General features: G+C 38.2%; 1 protein-coding gene across 4 annotated transcripts in view; it reads left to right on the top strand.

The window, feature by feature from the left end:
- The window catches only part of LOC145984146 (mitogen-activated protein kinase kinase kinase 1-like), a 229,786-nt gene that overhangs the window by 187,698 nt on the left and 14,270 nt on the right, over window positions 1-27,818 (top strand). For all 4 annotated transcript variants that reach the window (XM_083117608.1, XM_083117609.1, XM_083117610.1 and 1 more), the window contains exons 13-14: window positions 2,310-2,604; window positions 9,428-9,702. In XM_083117608.1, coding sequence (XP_082973734.1) covers window positions 2,310-2,604; window positions 9,428-9,702 — 570 coding nt within the window. The remainder of the gene's footprint in view (window positions 1-2,309; window positions 2,605-9,427; window positions 9,703-27,818) is intronic.

A 27,818-nucleotide genomic window follows, 5' to 3' on the forward strand; every position in this document is an offset into this window, starting at 1 on the left:
CTTACAAAATTCATTCTTGCACTGGAAAACCATTCTGTAGTCCCTGGTGGTATGATATTTTGAAAAATTTTGAAATTTTGAAAAAAAATTTAGAAAGAATAATTTAAAAAAATTACATTGCAAAATATGTTATAGAGAAATTACAAAAGTCATTCCTTGTACTGGCAAACCATTCTGTAGTCCCTGATGGTATGGTATTTCTCAAAACACGGGATGACACAGAGTGGTCGAGCGGCGTTGAAATTCGTAAGTAGTATCAAGATACTGGGTGATGAAAACTTCAGTTTGTTCTGCTGTGTGTTCAAATACTGAGCCGGGGAAATATTTGATAAAAGAAGAAAATGGTGTGCTAAATACTGTACTGTCACCAAGTAACTTAGCACTTGCCTGTGTCGAACTTCCCACACCTAGATCAATGCTGCTTTGCACTCTGCTCCATAATGTACAAATTCTTCATCAGACACTACACAATCACTGTCACCATTTGAAGTCTCATAAAAACTGTCGCTATTATCGTCACAATTTAATTCACCTTCTGATTCTACAGTTGAGTAACATCATTATCAGACAAGTGTTGATGACTTGACGAAGCCATGTTGTTTACATTCGAACATGCATTTGAAACTGACATGTCAGAGCACTCAAGGCTCGTATTCTAAACGGAGGCGTAATTAGCGACATCATACGGATATAAACAAAACTACAAGTTCAAATATTTCCAAATAGTATCTACAGATGTCTGAAGGCTACTAAAAGCAACATACTGCGGAAATGCGACACCCTCAGCGAGTGGAAGTATGAACTCGCAATAATGCGACTTCCGCAGAGCAAGGCACCTGGCGTGCTGTGCATAAATGCGACGACCGCAGCGAAAGAGTTAAAGGACATCACCACCATAACCTTTAATCGAGTTAGCATAAAGTCACAAAATCCCTTCCTCATGTCACAGTCCTCCTCTATAAGATCCTACACAAATCTCAACTTGTAGGGCCTGGCTTTCACTTTTTTGAATAAGATACTGCGTAACGTAGACCTCTCCACTCCCAGTTCCAAGGATCTATGTTTAAGAGATTTCATTGGACTCTGTTGCATGCTCTCCTGCACTGCATTGCATCCACAACACTGTCACTCGTTCTTGGCCTCCGACTATGTGGCAAATCTGCTATGCTTCCCGTAGCCTTAAATTTTCATTCCATCTCTGGATACTTGTCTCTGCTGGAGGTGTTTTTCCTAATGTTATTTGGAACCTTCTTGACACCAAAAAGATTTTAACTCGGCGAGACATAACATGCACTGAGCTTTTTTCTGCATCAATGCCATCTTGGAATCACGTGATCGCATGATCACCTGCACACATGTCATTCAGCAAATGTGAACAAAACAAGATTTTAAATTTTCCTTTGTGTAAAAAAGAACAAAAAAACAACAATTTTTCATTGTAATAAACCTATTTCTTTTAAGTTGTAGCTTTTTAGAATCCTGCAGGACTTTTAAAACACACTGTACATTCGGTCTTGATGATTCCAACATAGCAAAATGTTACGTATAAGATTTTCCTCGATTTTACACTTTCCCGCATTTTATTCAAGTTGGTCCCCTGAAAAACATAAAATGGATGCTCCACTGTATTTTCCTATCACTTTTTTTCTTTGCTACAATCATTATGTAAATGCATCATATTTTACATAGAATATAACATCCTTACCTACAGGGCAAGCGAAAAGTCGCTGGACTGAAAGTTTAAAAATTCAAATGTGCCCGTCTTGTTTGGACAACCCTTAGGAAGGGGAGGAGCCTATTTTGAAAGAGAGGCTGGCATTGTAACTGCAGCAGTGGCTGTTTGTTGACCGTGTAGTGCAAGATGGTTTTTAATCGCAAGAAGCATGTTGCTTTGTTGGAGGCTTACTTTGAGCTGAAGACCTATACTTTGTGTGTGGAAAAGTGGAGAAGACTGTATCCCGATGATCCTGTACAGGATTTCATTTTATGCATTTATTTTCTTTATTATCTTATCTTTTTTTAATATCGCACTAAGATCTATGTTAATAATAGTAATAATAACAATAACAATAAATAGCAAATTCAGGAACAAGACATATTATTGAATACAGGAAGATACATCCTACATTGTGCATATTTAAATCTGTTGAATTTATAAATAAATAGCTATGAAAAAAATTCTTAGTTGAGTCTAGGAACTTTTCGCTCACCCTGTATAATACTTAGTGACTTAGAGTTATTATGAATCATGTCAAAGACAAAACTATATCCTGACCCAATTAAAACTGCAAATTTGTTACTTTTCTTAGGTTGCCATTTGCCAGACTTCAGAAGAAGATCAAGAAAAGTTAGAAGCAAACATTCGAGAGGAAATTGTAATGATGTCGAAGTTGAAACATGACAATGTTGTCAGAATTCTGGGGGCAACTAAGGAAGGAGGGTACTTCAACATGTTTGTTGAGTGGATGCCTGGTGGCTCTGTGGCCACAATGTTGGATAGATATGGACCATTCAATGAAGACGTGATCATCAATTACACCTATCAGATACTTGATGGCTTGTCCTATTTGCATGATAACCAGATTCTGCACCGTGACCTTAAAGGTAAGAAAATATATGTGCATGTCATCATTTTGTTCCTTCTCATTTTTCTTCATATTTAATTTTACAGAAAATATGTTGCAAGTAAACTGGCAGAGACAATGTAAATAATAATTCATCCTGCCATGAGAATAGCAAGGGAAGGGGATACAGCCATTGGTCACCCCACTACCCTGGGAATTGATATCACTCTAGAAAAAAGAAGAAATAAGCTTACATATGTGATAATCAATAAAGAAATTATATTCTGCATGAAAAACAGTGTAATGTGCAGGAATCAGGTCAGAACATCTACCTCTTAAACCAAAGAATAAAAAGTTCTGTAAGAGAGTTTTCTAAATTTCATACACTTTGAAAGGAAAAACTAATTTTCCAAGATTAATTTGGATGAGGGTGGAGTGATCATTTCATATTTCAATGTATTGATGATTTAAATTTTGAAAAGAATAAAGAAAAACAGTTGCATTAAATGGAAGTGATTAAAGAAACTGCTTTTTTGGTTGGGCTTTTTTCAGCCACTCCATCAACTGTTTCATATCAGTAAAAAAATACATTACTACAATGGTTGTCAACATTTTTTCTTAATATAAAAACTAAACTAAGATCCAGGGTGCAACAGCCCTATGAGGGTCAGGTCCCACCAGGCGGCTTTTCAGTTGTTTATGCATGGTCAATGCACAGAGTCCCATCACTGCTGTTTTCTGAATTTCAAGAACAGGGCCCACTACTTCTTCTTTTCAAGTAGCTTCCCTCCCCAATTGTCCTCACAATGCTGGGTCAACACCAAAGCATTTGGGTGCTCCCATCAGGAATCAAACTCAGGGCAAGAGCACTGACCATTTGGCTACATGGGAGCCCCTCTAATGTAAGGAGACTGTCATTTCTAAATGTAAACTACAACTTCCACCATGTTATTCATAGCTAGAGTTGCAAAAAAAGAAACAACTTCTTAGAATAGATGTTTTCTCCAATTGTTATATTTCAGTAGGCATTTCAATTGTATCTGTAATAGTACAGTGGAATCCCAATTTTATGTTCCTGGAGTTTACATTTTACCACATTATACATTCAATCTTTGTGGTCCCAAGACAGCAAAATGTTTACAAATTTTCCTCGATTATACATTTTCCCACAATTTGAGTTTTTTCAGCTTGGTTTCCTGAAAAACATAACACCCAGGTTCCACTGCATATACAAATTTACTTTACTAGAGTAGTGTTGCATATTTTTTGTAAGTAGAATCTAATAGCATGGTAACATTTTTAATTTAATGTACAAGCATGTGCATAAAACAAAGCACGTTAGGAATAGTGCTACATCTTTCAACACACAATGACTTTCTTGAATTATTTCTAAAATTGAAAATTGTATTCAATTTTCTAAAGTCTCCTCAACCCAAGTTCAGAAAACTCCATTGAAAGCCCTGTACAATTGTGTTCAGCAAAAAAATATTTGTATTGTGGTTTTAAAGTGTATCATGTATAGTTTGACATGGTCTAGAAGAAGGACTTCACCACCCTTACTACTCGGAGATATTGGCAGTCAAACTTACTAAAAATAAAAAAATCCATGAACATGTGACACACATACCCCTCCCTTCCCCAAACAAGTAGAAAAGGCTAACAGGCATAAATGAGAATCAGGCTACAATACGTACTTCACACTATGCCATTTCCATGTCACACATTTCCATCTTGCCTCCCATTTGGTGCAGTGGTAGCGTCATCGCCTTGTAATCAAGGGGTCTCGATTAGCCTTACTGTGCATAAAGTGGACTTAAAACACCAACTCAAACCAAACCAAAACATTCCCATCTTTTACATGTTTACTTTTCCAGTAATTATTGCCATCAATTCTTAATTTAACCAGTACTGCGCAGTACTGCGATGACATGTAGTATTCCAGGACAAGCATGTGGCATTTTTGGCTATCAATGGGGCTCGTATCAATATACAGCCTGAACAGTGCATGCATGCTACATTGAAAATTCAAGCACTTTAGATTGAAACTCACCTACTTCCAACAACTTTCCATTTTTCGCTTAAATCACCCTGTATTTCTAATATCTTGGAATGTAAACATCAGCTTCATGTACATTAATTCAAAAAGTATTATATTTCATTTCTGTTAGACTTTTACTTTTGAATTGTAGGAATTTGTCTTTCAGAATATGTTATCACCTAACCTAACTTAAATCTAACATAACTCCAGATCCCATTGGCATCCCATTTTTTAATTGTGTACCATTATTGAGTAATAGTGTATGTATGACATTTATTTTTTTGAAAAAAAAAATTAAAGAGACCCGTTTGTGAGAAAATGGCTACCAAATTTTCTTTAAACCACCTTCAATTTTATTTTTAACCTGGCATAGGTATGCAATATACGTGAAAGAGCCCTTCAAGATCTTTCCATTGCTGAATTTCTTATATAGGTGCCTTATTGCCAAAATATTGCAATTCAAAATGAACAAGATGTTGAAAAATGTGTCAAAATCACACATTTTGCATCCCTGTAATTGTGAAAATATAAAAGATATGGATCTGCATCTTTGCATATTTTCCTACCTCAGGTGGCCCTTCCAGTATGCCAAATTTCAAATGAATCAAAATATGTGAGGTTGAGAACTGCCTCTTCATTGGTTGATTTCACATGCAATGACCCAGTTTATGTATTGGGATCAGCATCGGTTCAAAAAAATATTGGTGAGTACATCGGAATTAGTAAAATATCTGCTTCATCACATCACAAGCCAGCAAAAACTGCATATACAGCATACCATGCAAATGTAGGTAAGCTTACATAGGAGAATCAAGGACACCTTGGGAGAAGAGAAAAGATGAACCCAAGCATCAAACACACAATGGTGAAAAAGCTAGTTCGAAAATAGCCCAACATGCATGGAATGAATCACACAGAATTCAGTGCAAGAACATAACAGTACTACAGAAGGAATCAAATTGGAAACTGAGGAAAACTAAAGAAGCAGCCTTCATAGCAATGGCCCAAACCCCGATAAGTCATCCCATATTCAAGCAAATATGGTCTCCTCTACTCATGAAATAGAAATAGTGGCATAAGTGGAGCAAAAAGTAGTACAGAATTCCAGGGCACCATGAAGCAGTTGGTTAGCACACTGGATTTGTAATAAAACCACAGGTCTGTTGTAGATTCAATCCCCACCACTGACAAAAATAAGTTTGTTCACCTGAAGATGAGAGAAGAGGAGCTCTCTCAAAATGTAGTGTTAGAATAAGTATAGGTTAAAGCACAAGACTGGATAATGTCCAGTTAACATTGATTGATTGATTGGTTTAGTTTATTTTACTTCGCTTTTTGTGCCTCTTGGCTAATTTGCGAAGATGGGGATGAGTGATGAATTCACAAACAACCAAGCCCGAGCAGGATTCGAACCTGGGACCTTGGCGTCGCAGCGCGATGTGCTAACCACTCGGCCACAGGGTCCGGCTCCAGTTAACATTGCATGCTAATAGAGAACCATTGCCACTAACATTCAGAAAATTAAGACTTTTTTTCCCCCAAAAGAAGATATTGCTGCTTCAGAGCCCTCTGCCAAAACAACTCCTTCAGTTCTGAATTCTAACTTCTCTGTGAGGAACTTACACTAGTATTTTTAAGTCCTTTATAATAATTAATTCAATGTACAGTGGAACCTCGATTTTATGTGTTTCAGGGGACCAAGCAGAAAAAACTTGAAATGCAGGAAAATGTAAAATCGAGGAAAATTTCTTAACATTTTGCTATGTTGGGTCTATTATGGTTGAATGTATAATGCGGGGAAATGTAAAATCGGGGTTCCACTGTACTGCTATTTTAATGAAATTACATGTATAAAATATGTAATTTTCACCTGATAATCTGTAGGAATCGCATTCCAAATGCCAATGACAGCATCCTCAACTAAGTCATGATATTTATTAATTCAACTGCATACTTGCTTTTCTGACAGTTCTCAATAATTTTCAAAAAAACACAAATAACGAGAGTGAATTTTAATTAATATAAACCATGTTTGTGTTATTGTGATTCAACTGTCAGCAGGTATTCATTTTCCTCCAGTCATGAGGGTTGTCATTCACTCATCTAGCTGAGAGCAATCCTTTGGTGCAAAGGCAGATGCATGGGGGTCATTATTTTTTCCCATTGCTGGACATTTTAAAATTTTCAATCATTGATCTCGTAGAGGAACTTGATACTAGGCAGGGCACTGTAGATAAACTAAGATTATCTTTCACTCCATATATTGCTTTCAATATTGCTGGTTAAATATCAGACATCCAGCCTCCCAAATGGCACATTCGCAATGCTGTAACCTTGTAATCAAGGGATCCCAAGGTAGTTCAAATTCCACTTTCAGCTGTAGGTCCTGTCCCAATTAGGGATGGCCAGATCCGGATCCTGGTGGATCCGAAATCCAGATCCGGATCCGTTTTGCCATCCCACATGAGCGCTTCTTTGGAAAGTAAGAATGTGTTTATAACACATTGCTACCTGCTAATATATATATATATATATATATTGTTGTAATCCTGTTTTATTTGGGATCTGAGGTCACAGGGAAGTTTCAATTATACATTTAGGTAGAGCTTAATTGTATCTGTTGGCTGAACCTGCTCCGATTAGGAGGGTAGAGATATGGAAAGTTGATGTAAAGGTTATTCACGCTTGTTCATACCTGGTAGGTGTGTGATGTTCTTGTCCTGATGCTTCTTGCAGACCGAATTGTGACAGGTGCCAAGGTTCTATCCTTCGACCCTTGGCTCACCAAACCGAGCTATCCCTTGCGAGCCGTAGCATGCTAGGCAGCCGTAACTCCGTGTTCCATCATCGTAGTTCAGTAGTGTTAATGTGTTGTAGAGTATTCAGAGACTACTTATCCATGTGAGCGTCGATGATAAAAGTAATCCAAAAGAGCGTCGATGATAGGTGTAGTTGAAATGAGCGTCAAAATCCAAAAGAGAGCGAGCTCCGGGAGTGAGCTTGCTTTTATAATCTTAGGCTTCAAAAGGTTGTTAAACCTTTCGAACGCGCTAGATCTTGTTTTGATCCACGCGTTTGCCTTTCAGTTCCTTGTTTAACGGAAGTTACAAGTTAGCGCATTCTTGGGATCACCCGCTGGTCGGACAATTCCAGGAAATAAACAAGCGTGAATATTACCATGACGAGGTTTTCTCGGTTTAATAATCTCCATATCTCTACAATATATATCTGTTGTGTGTGTGTGCGTGTACGTGATTTGTAATTAAATACACTTACAAGGGAGGTCTAAGTGTCCCCCTCCGATTTCCATGAAACTTGGCATAGAGGGGCCAAAAGGAAGAAATACATGTTGTTTCTTTTATTTCGGCTAAAAAACTGCTTTAGGGGGCAACCCCCCCCCCCCTCAAATGTTAAGATGAGGACAAATTGAAGTGGGAATTGACCCCTGTGTCCCCCTCTGATTTCCATGAAACTTGGCAGGTGTATAGAGGGGCCCAAAGGAAGAAATACATGTAAAAACGTGTTTCAGCTAAAAAAAAAAAAAAAAAAAAAAAAAAAAACTGTTTTAGGGGGCAAAACGCCCCTCAAATGTCAAGATGAAGACAAACTGATGCGGGAATCTGACCCCTGTGTGCCACTCCGATTTACATGAAACTTGGCAGGTGTATAGAGGGGCCCAAAGGAAGAAATACGTGTTTTTTTTTCAGCTGAAAAACTGTTTTAGGGGGCAAACCCCCCCCCCCCCCTCAAATGTTAAGATGAGGACCAATTGAAGCGGGAATTGACCCCTGTGTTTCCCTCCGATTTCCATGAAACTTGGCATTTGTATAGAGGGGCCCAAAGGAAGAAATACATGTTTTTGTGTTTCAGCTAAAAAAAAAATGGTTTTAGGGGGAACCCCCCCCCCTCAAATGTCAAGATGAGATATTGAAGTGGGGATCTGACCCCGAAACCACGTAAATATGGCATAGGAAGAAACAGGGGGCATAGGGCCCCTCTATACACCTGCCAAATTTAATGGAAATCGGAGGGGGACACAGGGGTCAGCTCCCCACATCAATTTGTCCTCATTTTGACATTTGAGGGGGTTTGCCCCCTAAAACAGTTTTTTAGCTGAAACGAAAAAAACATGTATTCCTTCCTTTTTTTTCCCCTTTATGCACCTGCCAAGTTTCATGGAAATCGGAGGGGGACACTTAGATAACATCCCTTGTTAGTCTTACACTTCGTAATTATATAACACTGCATATATTATAATGTTTTATTTTAATTTGTAAAACTGTAACTGTAGAACAATTGTATAATTTTAGTATAACATTTCTATCTTGTTAAATGTGTTAAAGGTTTCATCCTGGAATGTCTCACATTTATGTGTGTTTCCATTTCCAATACATTCGAATGAATACATATTCGTTTCAATGGCATTTACAAAATCACCTCTGACATTTTATGTTAAACAAGTAAGATTATTTTTGTGCACAAATGTGTTAGCAGATGCGTATTTTAGGAACAACACTTGAAAAAAAATCTTGAATTACTAACTAATGAAAAATTTCTTTGTAATCGAAGATCATAATACCTTTTAAGGTGTGGTAATATTATAATGGGATTGAGATACCAAACTCTCGGATCCGGGTCCATTTGGCCATCCCTAGTCCCAATCATCCTATCTGATCATAACTTGGACTTTTTCTTTTTTTAATTTGAAACATGGCCAAGACATGTTGTACCTGGTGCAATTGGTGTGCAGAAGAGATATTCAATTATTTCAAGAAATGTTTGAATTCTTGCATCTGAGTTCTAATGTAATTCTCTATATTTATAGGTGCAAATCTACTTGTGGACAGTACAGGCTATCACCTTCGTATTGGAGATTTTGGAGCAGCTGCACGTTTAGCAACTCAGTCCACTGTGACCGGGGAGTTTCGAGGCCAAGCTCTTGGAACAATTGCCTTCATGGCTCCTGAAGTACTCCGTGGAGAAAATTATGGAAGATCATGTGACATTTGGAGTGTGGGGTGCTGCATCATTGAAATGGCTACTACCAAACCACCTTGGAAGGACAATGAGGTGTCAAATCATTTGGCATTGATTTATAAGGTAAAGCAAAATTTGGTTATAAATATACATATGGAAAAATTCAACATTGCTAGGGGTGCCAGATTAAAACTCTATAAGCTCAAACTGTAATAGAGGGGAAGAAAAGTTGAATTTCACCTCAAAAGTTCATGTGCAAAATTTCAACCCAATATGATATCAAGAAAGCCTGCCACAAGCTCACTTTTTGTTTGATGACAAGAAAAATTTGCAAACACACCATCATTTTTCTTCTTTAAATAGAAATTTTGTGAAAATGTATTATCTCATTTCTATCTATTTTGCATTGTTTTCTTTAAGGATGCATAGCATATGCATCTGATTGAAATACAGAATAGAGTTGTAAAAACTGCACTGAGAATATTGGGTTTTCTCAAACATTTGAATGAAATTGTTCCCATTTTTTTGTACAAAAATTATCAGTAGCATGCCCAATATTTTCTTAAAATTGTTGAGTATCACCACAAGGAGTAAAACGTGACACTTTTTTTAGTTGTAAGTGCAGTGTGACAGTAGCAGCTTCTGCCTATTCACACGTGCACACCCAAATAAATCTGCAATGTAATTATTTTTTTTAATACTTATTCACTGGACATTATCTCCTTCAAAATATCAAATGTTCCAAAGCCCAATCGCCCCATCGGGTTCGCATTACCATCGCCTGTCACTGAGATACGTTCACTCGGAACACAAGTCGTCCTGTGCTCATTTGCCGCTGTTTGCAGCACGCAAGAAAAGAGAAGAGATTCACTCTTCTCGATCGTGGTATTATGGGCTTCATGCACACTGCTAGCGTTGTGTTCATGATACAGCAGTGTTGCAATCCCGTTCCATTTGAGATTGTGTAGTGGAGTAGAGGCAACCCACACATCGTCGTAAATCAAGGGAATTTCTATGGTATCTTTGCCCACACTGTTCCGAGCATGAAAGGGAAAGAAAGAAGAGAAGATGGAATGGGGGGAGGGGGTCAACTGAAAGCGAAAGGCATGCTTTAAACAATGTCTTGCATTGTCTTTGCTTAGTGCAGCTTAGTCAAAATAAACTGCCCTTGTGGTGCTGAAGTCGAATTATCAACCTGCGCAGGGGAACCATGGATCAGTCAGCTGTGCCTGCTCGTGCATTGCAAAATTGTTGCACTGTCAAATGCTCCTTCCTGTTTCAGTGGAAAGTGTTTGCTTTCATAATGAAAGGAAAAACTGTACATAGCGAAAGCAGAGACGTGATATTTAATGTTGTTGAATTTTTGTAAGGAAGTGAGCTACAAAGTGTGTAGTGACTGCAGTAATAATATGGATACAGTGGAAGAGAAAGGAAAAGTTTGAACTATGAAGAGGGCATTGTGGAGTGGACTGAGTGAGTACTGTTATTTCCCTTAATATTTACTACTATCTTGATTCCACTTGCTTCTGTCAGTCATTAGAAGTAAACAACTGCTAGATATATTACAACTGATTTTCTGTATGTGGTCGTTGGATCGGCTACCTTGTTTGCAGGAGTTGCTCGAGATAAAATTTTCACCCGGGCGAGATGGAATTTTGGCTCCCTCTACTTTCCACCTTCCTCCAATATAAATCATAACCATGTTATATATTTATGGTTTTAATGGCGAAAAATAATAGTCTTATTTTAAAAATACCTTAATACTGTTCAAGAACACGTTTATTGTAGGTATATGTTTATTTAATACCTACAGATTGGTATTTCTTCGTTTATAGTTAATTTGTCAGGTTATCGAATGTTGTATTATGTATACCCAAAAACATCACTCATCTCGTGATCGACGGAAAATTCACCTAAGTATTTCCAATTTATATATATTAATATTTTTGGATATTTTTCATGAAATAAAACTCTCCGATAGCCTCATTTTCAGTAAAAGGTGGTCATAACTTGGGTTGCCAATACATTTAGCATCATAATGTATGCAAAAACGGGTGTGAGTATTTGAGAGAGGTTAAATAACACTTCTTCTGGACACGAGTCTGAAGTGCACACCCATAAAGTCAGACCACGAGCTGCCACTGCAGTGTGGTATTTAAGAAATTTCCAGTGGGGGGAAATTCTACTGACTGTTTAGAGACATCTTAAGATAATGATTTAATTCCACCTAAAATATCAGTTTCTTTCTCCGGTACTACTTTACTATACCGGAGACACCTGTCAATGATTTATTTCGGACTTTTTTACATTGCTAATGTACTATTCTGCATTCCGGAACATTTATTTAGATGAAATAATGAATTTCTAACGAAAATAATGTCTATTTTGTACATTAACGAGTACTTACTGTTGTTCTTTATTTCCCACAAACCATCCATGGGTAGCCCCAAAAACCATTGACATTAGCCCAAAAATTCACGATAACCCCACGAACCATCACGGGGATGAGGTATGTCTACTAGGTTAGGTTAGGCCTGTTAGGTTAGGTTCCATTAGCACTCCTTTCGTTTAATTTGGTATATACGGACAATACGAGAGCGTATTGTGCTCTCGTGCAGAAAGCAAATGGTGGCAGCAGCAATAGCGCGTCGGAAATAGATTTTCGTAGAAAACCACATGCACTCGCATTAAAATGGATCAAAACTACATTCCCGAACATCAACAACGCTACAGAAAATGATTTGTGTAAGTATTTTCTCCTGTAAATTTGAAGAAATCCGTCTCCGGTATAGTAAAGTGTTACCCTTTCTCCATCCCCATGTACATATAAGTGTGTGTCTTTGCGCCCACTAGAGGGGTTGCATGGGTATGCCTCCACAATTTTAAATGGGAAATGTCAGACCACACTTCGTTTTGTCACTCACAAAAAAAAGAAGAAGAAGAAGAAGAAGCTTTGAACAAAACATGTTCTTAATAATTGCTGAAAAATTGCAAATTTAATTTTGTATTTTGACAGAAACAAAGATTAAGTCCACTTTATGATCAGAGCAGTTAATCCGAACTGGGCCTACATAGGGTGCCCACTCTAGGACCATGATAAAATTAAAGTATAATTTCAAGGCAAACTTTCCAAAAATTCAAGGATACAAGCAGATGCTTTATCTATTTCAACCTTTCGTATTACCCTCTTACACCTCACACACATACACAATATACCATATTCTCGTGTCTATAAGCCACACTTTTTTCCCCCAGAAAAGTGGACCAAAAAATGGAGTGTGGCTTATACATGCGAATGATAAGAAAAGCATGTGCGGCTTATACACAAGAATGAGAAAACATTTGCGACTTATACACGCAAATGATGAGAAAAGCATGTGCTCCTTATACACACGAATGAGAAAACATTTGCGGCTTATACACGCAAATGAAAGAAAGTGCAGCTACTGTTGGGATACTAAAATACGTACGTTGATTTGTTATCTTTATCACGTAACGGATTCATTAACAGCAAATCCAACAACAATGCATCTGTAGCAGGCTTTGCAACAATATGATATCTTATCTTTAATTATTTTTTTGCAACAATATGATAATAATATCTTTGAACATGAATAATCCTTACTGTTGTATTGATCTGGAAACCATTCAGTAAAGTGAAGTTGTTAAAGAAGGTTGTGGGCCTGAGGTCAAGGTTGGTACTATCAAAGGGAGGATGTCTGGCAGAAGAATCAGCTACGATGCTCATCTTAAACTTCAAGCGATATGATATGCTGAAGGAAACGGCAACAGATCTGCAGCGCGATATTATGATGTGGACGAGTCTAACATTCGTCGATGGAAAAATCAGAAGGAACAACTTGCTGCAACAAGTGGCAAGAGAAAGACATTTCGTGGAAAAGGAGCCAAATTTCCACAGGTAAAAGAAGAAGTTTTGGCCTTTGTAAATGGGAGAAGAAGTGCTGGCTATGCTGTAACCGTAGACATGATACGTTTTCAAGCTCGTGAAGTAGCTTCAAAGTTAGACATCAGTCGTCAAGCTTTCCGAGCTAGTGCGGGATGGTGTTCACGTTTTATGCATAGGAAAAGTTTATCGCTTCGCCGTAGGACAACAATTGCGCAACGTTTCCCTGCAGACTTTGATCAGAAAATTGTTAAATTTCACAAATACGTGATTCGAATGCGAAAGTCCAATGATTATAGCTTGTCTCAGATCGGCAACGCAGATGAAACACCTATTTACTGGGACATGCCTATGTCCAGCACAGTTGCACCGAGAGGCTCGCACACCGTATCGATCAAGACCACAGGTGGAGAGAAACAACAATGCACTGTAATGTTCGGTGTTCTCGCGGATGGAAGGAAACTGCCACCGCATGTTGTGCTGAAGCGAAAGAATGTGCCAAAGGAAGCATCTCGGCCGGGTATTATCATACGTGCCCAGCAGAAAGGATGGATGGAAGAAGAACTGGTATTGGACTGGATAGACAAAGTATGGAATAGAAGGTCTGGTGCATTGCTGAAGCAAAAGAGTTTGCTGGTGTGGGACAGCTTTCGTGGTCACCTAACAGACAGAATGCAGACAAAATTACAACAGTTGAAAATGGATGTAGCTGTGATTCCTGGGGGTCTAAACTGTACTGCAGCCCCTAGACGTTTGTGTAATTCGCTTGTTTAAAGCTGCGTTCCGGCGTCTGTATAATGACTGGATTAGTGCAGGAAACCACGAGCTTACAGCAACAGGAAAGATCAAACATCCGACTGTCAAGCAGGTGTGTGAATGGATTCTGGCAGCATGGGAAAGTGTAAAGTCGGAGACAATTGTGAAGGGTTTTCTGAAGTGCGACATATCCAATGCCCTAGATGGTACCCAGGATGAAATGTTGTGGGATGATGATGCTAGTGATGAAGATGACAATACCTCTTGTGCAGAAAATATTTCAATGAGTAGGAGCAACGACAGTGAATCAGGGCTTTGAGGACTCAAACTGAATGATACAGTATTAATATGTAGATCATTGTGCTAAAATAAAGGTTAAAATACTTTTAAAATACTTACTTGAAATTGGCTACCTACGCCAAAAAAAAAAAGTCAATCATGTGGGTTATACATGAGGTGTGGCTTATACACAAGAAATTTTATTTTCCTGAAATCTAAGGCCAAAAAAAGGGGTGCGGCTTATACAATCATGCAGCTAATAGATGCTAGAATACAGTATTAACAATATAAAGGGTCTGTGCGATTCCAGTGTATCCAAAAATTCTAATTCAATTCAATTGAATGGTGTATATATATTTAATTTAATGTACGGAGTTTACATTTGCCATTTCACATACTGAGACTTGAAATACATCTACAAACGCAAGTCACAAATGTTACAGGATGCTAGTAATCTATGAAAAATGTTTAATTGTACATGTATTTCAAATTTTCCTAATCAACTTCAAGATATCTGATTTTGCAATACTCTTCCATATGTCAGCTAGCTTGTTCTGGAAAGGCCACTAACAAAGACAATGGACTGATAGAATTCTGTTTTCCTTTCCATGTAGCTTTCTTTTCCTTTTCCTTCCTGGATAAAAATAATAGCTAAACTGTGAAAAACGTGTCTCAGGGAATTATTAAATATGTATAAATTCAATGGGAATTGTATTAATAAAAGTTGAAATTTTTCACGTCTACCGAGAAAAATTAAAGCAGAATTCCCAGAGCCAATAATTCATGCATAATTCCTGGAATTCAATGAATTCCCGGTGAGTAGCCACCCTGCTACAATTTTTAAAGTGGGATTTGACACCCGGGTCATTCCATGTCAATTCATCCAGGCCATGTCACCCACCATCCTCGATTTTGATGAAATTTGGTATACTTATAGAATTTTTAATGCTTATTACAAAAATGACATTTTTTTAAAGATTGGTCAAGAAGTTCAGAAGTTACGCGCTTTTTAAAATCTCCGTGTATGCCACTTCCGGCTCCACTTTGAATGACACGCATTAGGTTATAAATGATAGTATCTTCCTTCAGGTTTGCCGTAGAAACTTCAAGTTTCTTTTCTTTTGTTCAAAATAGTGTAAACTTTCATTTTAATAAGGTTTCAGATGATTGTATTAATAACCATGTATTTTTATGTATAGTTTCATGTATTTTTTTAGAAGAAAAAATGACTAACTTCAAGAGCAAATTTCGTGCAATGCCCCCCCTTCAATTTCCCCCTAATTTTATATGTAGGTAGCTCAAAGTGTGTACTAATGCCTGATGGAAAAATTGGGATGGGCGGTTCAGAGACAGGGTGATAAAAAAATCATTTGCATCAAATGACATTAAAAGTTAATCTTATTAAAAATGCTTATGTATTTAGCACAAAGCCTGAAGTACAATATGTTTTAAGGTATAATATTTAATATTTCTGTTCACTATGTGTGAAGGTAAGCATAGGCGTAACCTGGCAGGGAAAGGGAAGCATTTGACCCCTCCAAAATTTATAGATTAATTAAAATTTGCCAGTTAAATATATATTGTGAACCTTGTGGCACTTGAGGAACAAACAAATAAAGAGTAATAATTGTGATTTTTCAAATGTATTTAGCAAATAATCTTGGACACTATTTTTATGGGATAGAAAACAAAGATAGTTCCCATGAAGATAGTACTAATAATAACTTACACTATTGTACTCTACGCATTGCCAAAGTTTCATGTAGGATTGTGCCCTTCACATTTTAGAATAATATTTTGACCATTTCGAACACACTAAAATATTTGACTTATCACTAAGTACATACAGTATGTCCTTCCATTTGTGTTGTTAATGTCCACTGGACACAGAATATTTTGTGGCCAGTAGTAGGAAGTTGATGGATCAAGTGAATGCAAGAATTAAATTTCTGCATTTCCTTTTTTCCCTATTGACTTTTGAAGCAATCTTACAAACAAGTTTTAGTCACACACACAAGCTACTACATAACTGTTTAGAGTTGGAATTCAGAAACTTCTTCACAACATTCAAATCACACAGTTACACAAAACTTATTTCATCAGCTCTTATTATTTTTGCATTGACTGTTAAACAACTAGTGTTTCGAAGTAACTGGTTGCAAGTAACAGTTACTTTTTATTTAGGAATTGCTGGCCTGGCAAGGAAGCTATGCTTTGTTGCATGCTGACTTTAGAACATCCACGCTTTACTTCAATTCATTTTTAATTATATGTGAAAAGTTCAGTGGTTTTGGTGGTCTGCTGCTTTCGTTTGGAATGTGGTTCTCAATCTAGGAAAATGTCATTGTCAAAGGAATGGACCTTGTTGATCTTGGAATGGAGGAGAAAGAAATAGGTGCAATTGGAATCAATGACACCATATTCAATATACCGTGGTTAGCATAATAATGATTTCTTAATTACAATCGTTCAAGCAAAGCTGACTCTGTGTTCCATCATTTATTTCCAGTAGTAATGTAAATATATGAAGGCATATTATGTACTAGAAACATAAATACGAGAAAATACTCAAGTCTTCATGATCATTGATTTTGTGTAATTTTTACACAAATCAATGATCATTAACTGTAAGTTACTTTCACAGTAATTGTAAAGTAACTCATAATTACTTTCAAAGTACCAGTAACTGTAACTGAGGTAGTTTTTAAATGAGTAACTGTAACTCGGTTACTTGTGAAAAGTAACTTACCGAACCTGTAGCCTAAGTTCAAAATAGTGCATACTTAACTTTCCTGGTTCTGTTGTTTAGTACTTTGCAATCGCTGACACATTTGGTCATTTCACCTTACATGATTAAAAATAAATTTATGCCTTGAATACTATTTCTAATTGGTACATCATTGTCGCACTTGTTTTAACTGTTCCAGCTAGCCCGTCACAAGAGTTTCTGTGGTATATGGCAAAATCTCCGTGGAAAAACTTCAATCAGCACAAATGTGTATTATTAATTCCAACTTCATATTACGTATCCCCGTGAAGAGTAGCCAAAAATAGAACTTCCATATTGAGATAAAATGCACAAAAAGAATATTCTCGAAAATAATTTGCTAAACTTGGGAATGCTAATAATGATGATTATATTTCTTAAAAAACTGAAGATAGTTGAAACTGACTTAGATACAGTGGATCCTCGATTTTATGTTATTCAGGCGACCAAGCTGAAAAATCTTAGAATGCGGGAAAATGTAAAATGGAGGAAAATATCTTAACAATTTGCTATGTTGGGACCACCAAGATTGAATATAGAATGCAGGACAATGTAAAATAAAGGAACTTGAAATCGGGGTTCCGCTGCAATTATTATTTGTAAATTTAATTTAATTTATGAATATTAGAGGGAACAAATGCTTCCCTTTGCCCCTGCCAGGTTACGCCTATGCTTACCTTCACACATAGTGAACAGAAATATTGAATATTATACCTTAAAACATGTTGTACTTCAGGCTTTGTGCTAAATACATAAGCATTTTTAATAAGATTAACTTTTAATGTCATTTGATGCAAATGATTTTTTTATCACCCTGTCTCTGAACCGCCCATCCCAATTTTTCCATCAGGCATATAAAATTAGGGGGAAATTGAAAAGGGGGGGGGGGCATTGCACGAAATTTGCTCTTGAAGTTAGTCATTTTTTCTTCTAAAAAAATACATGAAACTATACATAAAAATACATGGTTATTAATACAATCATCTGAAACCTTATTAAAATGAAAGTTTACACTATTTTGAACAAAAGAAAAGAAACTTGAAGTTTCTACAGCAAACCTGAAGGAAGATACCATCATTTATAACCTAATGCGTGTCATTCCAAGTGGAGCCACAAGTGGCGTACACGGAGATTTTAAAAAGCGCGTAACTTCTGCACCCCTTGACCAATCTAAAAAGAATTGTCATTTTTGTAATAAGCATTAAAAATTCTATAAGTATACCGAATTTCATCAAAATCGGGGATGGTGGGTGACATTTTCACAAAATTCTGGATGATTTGACATGGAATGACCCACCCTGGACTAAAAATGTAGTCCGGCATGGGTGTAACTTGTAACCTAACTTCTGGGGATCAGAATCGAAGGGCATAACTTTGGGTGGGGAGAATCAAGAAATTTTCTACCCCATAAAAATAGTATCTAAGATTATTGTGCTAAATGACTATTAAATTTACAAAATCGAAAAAATTACTCATTACCTTGCTCCTCAAGTCCCAGGAGCTTAACACAAGTGCCATTAGCTCGTTAATTCTCTTAAACATGACATTTGGGTGGAGGGGGTGTCAAGTGCCCCTGCCAAGTTACGTCTATGTAGTTTAGGACCCCTTGAATACAAGACAATAGCGTTTACCACTATTATATATCTAAGACCCAACATTGTGAACATAATCTCATAATCATTTTTTATGGGACTAATCAAAAGAATGAATTCAATATTGGTTCTTCTGTATTTTTAGTCATGATATTTTACAAATGTGTTTAGCTTGTTGCAAAATTACAATACTACCAACTTGACAATGCATGCTGAAACCGGAAACAATTTCCAACAAAAAATACCACCTTCCAACTCGCCACATGTGTTTTAATTCAGTAATGTTGAAAGGTTATGTATGTGTAACTTCATCACTAGATGCATCAAGCCATGGCCATGTAAATGTTAAATTATTTACAACTTAGGCATCTAACAATCACATGGGAACTCGCCTCTTTACTACTACTACTGCCCAGTGGCATGCCCAGGATTTTCAAAAGAGAGGGGTTACATATACTTTTAATTGTTAGTCATCTCTCATTTTGTCAGATTTTCCTACCTTTGACGTTCTTTTTTTAAGAAATAATGGGCCAAAGGGAAGGGTTGCAACAATTTTCAGAACCAATTCTTTGATCAACACAGTCTACCGCCACCAGTATTATCAGATTTTGTTCACTTTGAAGCCAGATTCCCTTCCCAATATGGTTTGCAGTGTCTGGAACTCGTAATGTTAACTTTTTTCACTAACATTCTAGCTTCACAAGTGCATTGTTCTTAAGAAATGATTTCGTAAAGGGCTATCATGCTCGCTTCAAAACTAACATGTGGGCTGTCTTCATGAACTATTGTTCCACTCACATAAATACAGACGTTCTGTGGTGACAAGTTGGAATCACGTGACATCCCATTTGTAACGTTCACATTCGTTGAAGGTGGCATTTTCAGGGCAAATTGAAGACTAAAATTGGTAAACGCTGTAAGTGCCACAATAATTCAAACACTGCTTTCCATTTTAAACTGTGAAAAGTGCCATGCTTTATAATGTGGTAAACATGAAATGTGGCTGGTAGCCCTCTAAGTAGTTCAAAGGGCGTGTTCTTACGGGCTGATGTGCGGAACGATGCGATTTCCCAACACTTTGGTTTTTGGACAAAGAAAAGGGAAGAAGGAGGTGATCTTCGACCCTGGCCACTTGTTTGACAGTTCCAGCAATAGAGCAGCGCTTGAGGGTACATCTTTGTTCACCAAATGGAGCTTCCAGTTATCTGACACAAAAGTGTTTAATTGAATGACAAGGTGAGAAAGAGTAACTAAATTGTCAATAATGTTTCTCCCCCAAATAATATTCCCCCCAACCCCCTACAAGTGCCACCCTGTGTAAGTGATGTCTTTTCACATACAAAATGTTGTAACCTCCATTTGGAACTATTAGGCCTCTTTGTTAACATTGCATAACTTGGGTAAACAGAGAACAATCATTTTCATATACACATGGTTTTACTCTCTATCCCAGTGTTCTGCAACCTTTTTTTACTCACGGCACACCCCAGATGGGCCTAGACTCAACACGGCACACCAAAATGTCTGTCCCCTCAAAATCATATGAATCTTAATTAATTACGAAATATTACGTCGTTATGTAATCAATTATTATTATTATCATTGTTGTTGTTGTTATTATTATTATTATAAAACATGAATAGACTTATGCATTTATTAAAAATTTATTAACTTTAATTCACTGTAGAAAATACACATTTCTAATACGAATTTTAAAGTAAATAACTCTACTCATACCTTCAATGTGATAGTTGAGCCTGCTTAGCTGCACACAGACGGCTGATTCGTGGCGGAATCGTTGACAAAGCAAGCCTCATTTCTTCATCGATGGATTTGAGTCTCTCTCTCTTTGATGTTTTAATTGCAGTCAACGTCGAGAAGCCCAGTTCACACAAATAAGTAGTTGAAAATGGAAATAACACATTATCTGCCATCTCAGAGATAGCCGGGTATTCACTGCTTATTGAAAACCAAAATGTATTCAAAGGCACTTCGAAAAATTTTAATTTCAATGTTCTGTCTGCTTTCAAATCGGCCAGATCCTCTTGTATGCGTAAATTTTTCGGAAGATATTTCGAATCCATACTGAATGGATCACGAACCCAGTCAAAATCTTCAACGCTCTCTCCAAAATATTTTTTGAAAGTCTGTTGCAAGAGTATTAAATGTTCTTTAATTAAGTCCATCAACACCTTGTTATCGTCAGCAAGGGGCCATACAGTTTGAAACATCTCACACAATCCATTTTCAATTGTCTGTATCCACAAGTTCAACTTATTAATAAATCCTTGAATCTTATCCATACTAGTCAGAATATTTTCGTTTCTACCTTGCATTTTTCTGTTTAGTTCATTCAAGTGTACGAAAATATCGGAAAGATATGCCAACTTAGATACCCATTCATCATCTGCAAATAGATCCACATACTCATGCCCCTCAATAGTCAAAAATGAACGTACCTCCTCTTTAAGTTCAAACATTCACGTTAACACTTTACCTCGAGATAACCATTGTACTTCTGTATGTAGCAGAAGTGTAGTGTGCTCTGATCCCATTTCTTGACACAAAACATTAAAAAGCCGCATATTTAGGGGCCGAGATTTGATGAAGTTCACGACTTTTACTACTTCGTCCATCACTATTTTCAGAGGAGATGGCAAAGACTTAGCAACAATGGCTTCGCGGTGAATGAGACAATGGTCGGTTCGTAAGTTAGGATTTACTTCACGTACTTTACCCACGAATCCTTTCACTCGGCCTGTCATAGAAGCACTAACGCAGTCCTCCCATGTTAATTCATTACGGACCACATATTCATTAGTCGTACGAAATACTTCTTCACCGGTTGCTCGCTCGGGTAGTTCTTTGCAAAAAAAGAAATTACTTGCAATTACATCCCCATCAACATACCTTATGTAGGAAATAAGTTGTGCTTGACCGCCAATATCGGTGGACTCGTCGATCTGAAGTGAGAACTTTCGACTGCTCTTTATTTTCTCCTTCATAATGTCTTCGATGTCACTGGACATGTCACTAACTCGGCGGCTGATTGTGTCAGCAGAGAGAGGAATTTTTGAAATTTCAGTAGCAGCTTCTGAACCCAGGACTATTTTTACCATTTCTTTACACACGGGCATTAACAACGTTTCTGTTATTGTGTGTGGTTTTTGCCCTTTACGATAAGTTCGGCTACCTTATAGCTAGCTTCCTGTACTTTTTGTGAAACACATACCGACGTAGTCATGAGCATCACTTGTTTTTTATTTTGTTCCAACAACTTTACTTAACGGAGAGAAATGTTTTGTTGACAAATGTCGTTTTAATTTACTGGGAACCATAGCAGCATTACTGAGTTTTTCACCACACACAACACACTCAGGGATTGGGCATGTTTTGTCACCACACCAAAAAAAAACGTAAGATAAATAGTTATCACTATATTGCCGGTGAACTACTTTCTGTTTCTTTTTTTCGGGCTCGATGGTTTCACTACTTGCACTCGAGGACGAACCACTCCGTAGAAGGAACTTACCCATATCGAAAAAATAAAATAGTAAGACTGGTGTAGCAATCCAATATTCGCACTACTGCAGAGCACAGCTGTGATAGAACTGAACTGAAATACTGTAATTGTTGTCTGACAATGTGTGGGTCCTTCGGCGAAGGAAAAGAGCAATAAAGTTTAAGAAGCGCCGACAAACAGGCACAAAACTGCAAGCCATACACAAAAGATGCAGTGTCACAAACAAAGAACTCGCTTGAATAGCTCTATTGTATGATTGGTGCGGGCCGCTAAAAGGCTTGCTAAAAGTCTTACGCGGCTTTCTTTGCGGTGAACACAAAGCTTGCCGCCTGTAACCCATCAAACCGGCCCAATATTACAGGCAAGAATACATATAAGATGAGCAAACTATAACAATATTGAGTAAATAAATTACATTTAATTTCTATGAAAATATAACAGTTATCAGCAAGAATAAACAAGCACCTTCTTACTTAAAATCGACAATTAATTTCTTCCAATATTACAATAGTAGGTAAAAGTTCACGTCACACCTTTCACCTTGTGACGGCACACTAGTGTGCCGTGGCACACCGGTTGCGGAACACTGCTCTATCCAACAAATATGTGTTTAGATTTTACATTATTTCACAATATTTATTTATATTTATGCACAGTTTCTCCCAATGTATGAATGCAGTCTTTCACAGACAAATACAATGATGTGCTGAATATTGTGTTTATATGAAAAAACATGATAATAAAAAGTTCCTAGATAAGACAAAGTTATATTAGAATATTTTCCCATAAGAACTTCTCCTCAAATTTAAATAAGAACCTGCAAATAGATATAATGAATGAATGGATTGGTTGGTATGAACAATCAGTTGTGTGATGCATCAGTAAAACGTAAGTAATGCAGATGGCGGACAAAAATATGAACATTGTAATGTAACACAAAATCTTTTTTGCTAATAAGGTTGGCCTACTCTTGGCATGAATTACAGCCTGTATTTGACATGAGACAATTCTCTTGCAAAGTGGTCTCTTGTTCAGAAAGTGTGGCTGAAAGTTGAAACCTAGCATGCACTTTGTCCTCCAAAATACTCCACAAATGTTCAATTATGTTATGATCAGGCAACTGAGGGGGCCAGATGAGATGTTCTACTTCATGCTTGTGCATATCAAAGCATGCTTCAGTGCACCAAGCATTTTCATCTTGGAGCACAGGTCATTAACCTGGAACAGAGTCTGGATCGTACATAGTATTTAGCTAATCACCAATAACACTCTGACAGTCCCATGGAGGACTACAACTGGCCGAAGACTATGGCAAGATTTCACACCCCACATCAGAACATTGCCCCCTCCATGCTTAATAGTAGTAAGGAGGCAGTCAACATGAAAGGCTTCTGCAGGAGTTCTCCCAAACATATCCAGTGGTCTGAAATAATATGAATGCATATTCGCCAGACCAGATGACCTATCCCCACTGCTGTTGTGTCCAGCCTCTGTGTTCTCGGCACCATTTTTCGATGCTTCACAGCATTACGCAGTGTCACCAATTAACTCTGATACACTTATTATTCATTTTTCCGCAAAAGTTATTTCAGCGATCGATTTCGGCACTCATCTGGTGGCTTCGTCAGGTGTGAACTGTCTTGCTGCGGCTGGCGTGGTTCCTTCTTCTTCAGCTTGTGCTTGTGGCGGCGCTAGTTGATGCAGCACTTTCACTTTTTGTCGTTCTCGTGCGGGTGTAGAGCTTCCTTCTGTTGTCGTGCCTCAGGGTTTTGGCACTGTACAAGGCGGTTCCAGATCTTGTCGTCTGCTTTCGCGGGGCAGTGTTTGCTCGCTTGCGCAGGCAGGTTTTTTGCGAACGTTTGGGGTCAGTGCTTGGTTTCTTGTTGCAAGGTGGGCCCTTGTTGCAGGGGAGGAGCAGGTTGGGGGGGGGGGGTGCTTGTTGTTGTAGAAGAGCAGGTTGGGCAGGTGTTGCGTATGTTTCTTTTGAAAACCTTCTAGTGTGGATTTTGCTTGCATGATTATTTTAGAAGAGCCTATGCTATGGTGTTCATCTATGAGGTGGCAACCTGTCCCCCCCCCCCCCCCCCCGACAAGAAACCAAGCACAGACCCCAAACGTTCGCAAAAAAGCCTGCCCTGGGAAAGCAGACGACAAGATCAGGAACCGCCTTGTGCAGCGCCAAAACCCCAAGGCGCAACAAGAGAAGGAAGCTCTACACCCGCACGAGAACGACAAAAAGTGAAAGTGCTGCATCAACTAGCGCCGCCACAAGCACAAGCGGAAGAAGAAGGAACCACGCCAGCCTCAGCAAGACAGTTCACGCCTGATGAAGCCACCAGATGAGTGGCGAAATCGATCGCTGAAAGAAACTTTCGCGGAAAAATGAATAATAAGTGTATCAGAGTTAATTACCTATCTGCGCGTAACCACCAAACTCATATCTTTAGATGCAAGGTGTCACCAATGGTTTTGAAATAGCCTCTCTGCCATGAATGTTTGCAGTATGCAGTTCCTGTTGGATAATTTTGGTTGATACAGGGTCCTGGAGATGGGAGTTCATCTCAGAGGTTATCGAGGACACCTTTCAGGTCACTATCTAATTCAGCACCTGTCTGTGAGCTTCAACTTTTTGCCCACTGTTCTGTTTCAAATATGATGTCTTACTTTCTTTGTCGTCACATTTGAGACAATGCTCCTTGCAACACCCACAAGGTTGGCTTTTTTATCACCGAAGCTATGTGCGCTCCAATGATCATTCTTCTTTTGAAGTTTGAGATGTCAGCATTTTACTGGTAGTAGAATGTTCACATACAACCCATACGACTGCTGCTGATAAACTGATAAATTTACCTTAATGGCCACTACAGTCAGAGTCACGAACCTTACGACCCTTTGTAAACAAACTGTCTCACTTTGAGTAACGTATCACTCTGCGTCAGCTGTTCTTGAATGCCGTGGCCATCATATGCTGTTCACTGGCACTTCACCCAACCTTTAATTTTACATAACATGGAAAAACGTATTCCTATTTTAACTGATAGATCTACACATTGAAGTATAATAAATTTTCGAGAAGTTATTAAATAAGTGTTCATGTTCAAGAATGAACATATTTTTCTATGCCAAAAGTTCTATTTATCTGAGCTAACAGATCTCCCTTCCCCCTCCTCTCTCAGTATGACAGCGCCAAAGTAAAATTTCCAAGATTGCCCAACATTGTTGACATACAAAGTTGTTTGCTCCTTTGTGCAACAAATATACCGCCAGTTTTAGCGGAAGCTAAACAAAGATAAGCCGAGAAATAAAAAAGAGACTGTTTATATTTCTTTCTGCTTCTCATGCACTGGAAAACAATAAGACAATAATAATCACATTATTTACCCATGTCTCATGCAAGTAATGTATTTTCTTACTTTGATTCAGCAGTTCCTTTTTGAACTGAAGGCATTCTCGGCACTAAACAACCATATCGTCCGTGTCAATGAGTGCCGTCTGTCAAATTTGCTTCCCCAAAACAAACTCAACGTTCCACAAGAGGCAATTTAATGTCGAACGGGGAGCTCGTCATCATCACTATTAACATTCGCCAATATCTTCCCCACAGCGGACAGCTTTTTTATTGAAAAAATACGAATGCACCTTGCACCGTATTGTGCTTATCTCAAAATCGGTGTACTTGTTTATGCAAGCAACAATGTGTTTCTTCACGTAACTCACAACTTTGGTAGTTTTCCTTTCTTTCACCACACCGAAACCACAAGATGCAGACACACAACTACACTAACTTTACTGCTTTCTCAGAATACTGTTGTGCAATGGAAAACACATATATTAACAAGATTAAGTGAATTTATTAAGAAACTCACACACAACCTAAAACTGTACATTATATCGAAACTACGATCTCCATTCCAGGTTCTGTTTGCACAGACTCTTGTCTAGCAACAGTAGCTTGCTTCTTCTTCCTCTAGGAGGCAGCATTACATTCCTCCCCAGAGTTACAAAAAAAAGTAATAATAATTAACAATGGTAACCGTATCTGTCAGGGGGTACCTTAACCTGGTTGATCTTCTAGGCACATGAGGAGTAGGAGTCGATGTGGGTCTTGGTCGTACCTTTACAAAGTTTGCTTTGCCGATGGAACTCCAAGAGTGGTACATTCATGTTGGATTCGTCACAGGACACACAGACAACAAAACAGTCCAGAAACCTGGGATGATGATAGTCCACATGGACCAGATGGTGCAGCGGAGAATAGAAATTCGGATTCCAAAATTATCCCACCCCAACCAGACGTTGATGACAATCAACCCCAAGATGCTGACGCTGCTCCACGACCAAGACCCACATCGACTCCTACTCCTCATGTGCCTAGACGATCGACCAGGGTTAAGGTACCCCCTGACAGATACGGTTACCATTGTTAATTATTTTGTTTTGTATGTTTGTCCCCGTGTACTGTTCTTGTCCACATAATTGTCGTTGTTACATTTTATTGCTTGTTGAGGAGGAGCTTCTGTCCTCTCGGCATCTCTATTATGATCATCACGTATACAGTTCCACCATGTTCTTGGACTGAAAGTGAGAACTGAGGCTGCAGGAAGACTACGTTCCTCTCCCAACCGGGAATTCCTCAAAAACAGCAGGTACTCTGCTAACTTTGCATCGAACTGTAAAGAAGTCAGATGTGGATGTTCATGCAACACCTTCAACATGCCAGTCTTCACCGTGCATACGTACCTCTCTGCAAGGCTGTTGCTAGAACTGTGGTACGGCGGTATTGTGATGTGTTCAGTCCCGAACTGTTGGCATAAGGAACTGAACTTGAGGCTGATAAATGCTGGACCATTATCCGAAACTATTGTTTGTGGAATTCCGAGAGTCGAGCACGACTGAAGAATCCAGCGTATGATCTCCGGTGTATCTAAGGACGATACTGGCCAGACATCTATCCAGTGACTGTAAGCATCCACAAGCAACAGGAACTTCCTCCCAGCCAAGAAGAAATTGTCTACGTTGTCCTACGGATCTAGCTTCCAGACACCTATTACCTGAACCTTTCTTGACTTTCGGACTGACAAGTTTCTTCTTCAACTGATCTTTCCTTGTTAAAAGACAATCCGCTATCCGATGTAGGTGCAGCATCTTCACTTAACGGCATGTGTATGGTGTTCGACATTGGCTTCATTACGTCTACACCAGTGCTAGAAGTAAAGACTTGATCAGAATTTGACTGCGAGTGTTGAAGTTGCTCAATCTCTGTAGGTATCACTATCATAGTACTTGCTGACTCTGAGCATAACAGTAGCATTCTCCAATCTGGAGTAATGATATCTAACCAGGTACAACCCATGAGTGGATAATTTAGATGTTCCTTGCAGAAAATAACAGGAAGTGAGTAAGTCGATCCAGAGTGTG

This window comes from Lepisma saccharinum, chromosome 2 (genome assembly GCF_977018435.1).
Source record: "Lepisma saccharinum chromosome 2, izLepSacc3.1, whole genome shotgun sequence".
Lineage (NCBI taxonomy): Eukaryota > Metazoa > Arthropoda > Insecta > Zygentoma > Lepismatidae > Lepisma > Lepisma saccharinum.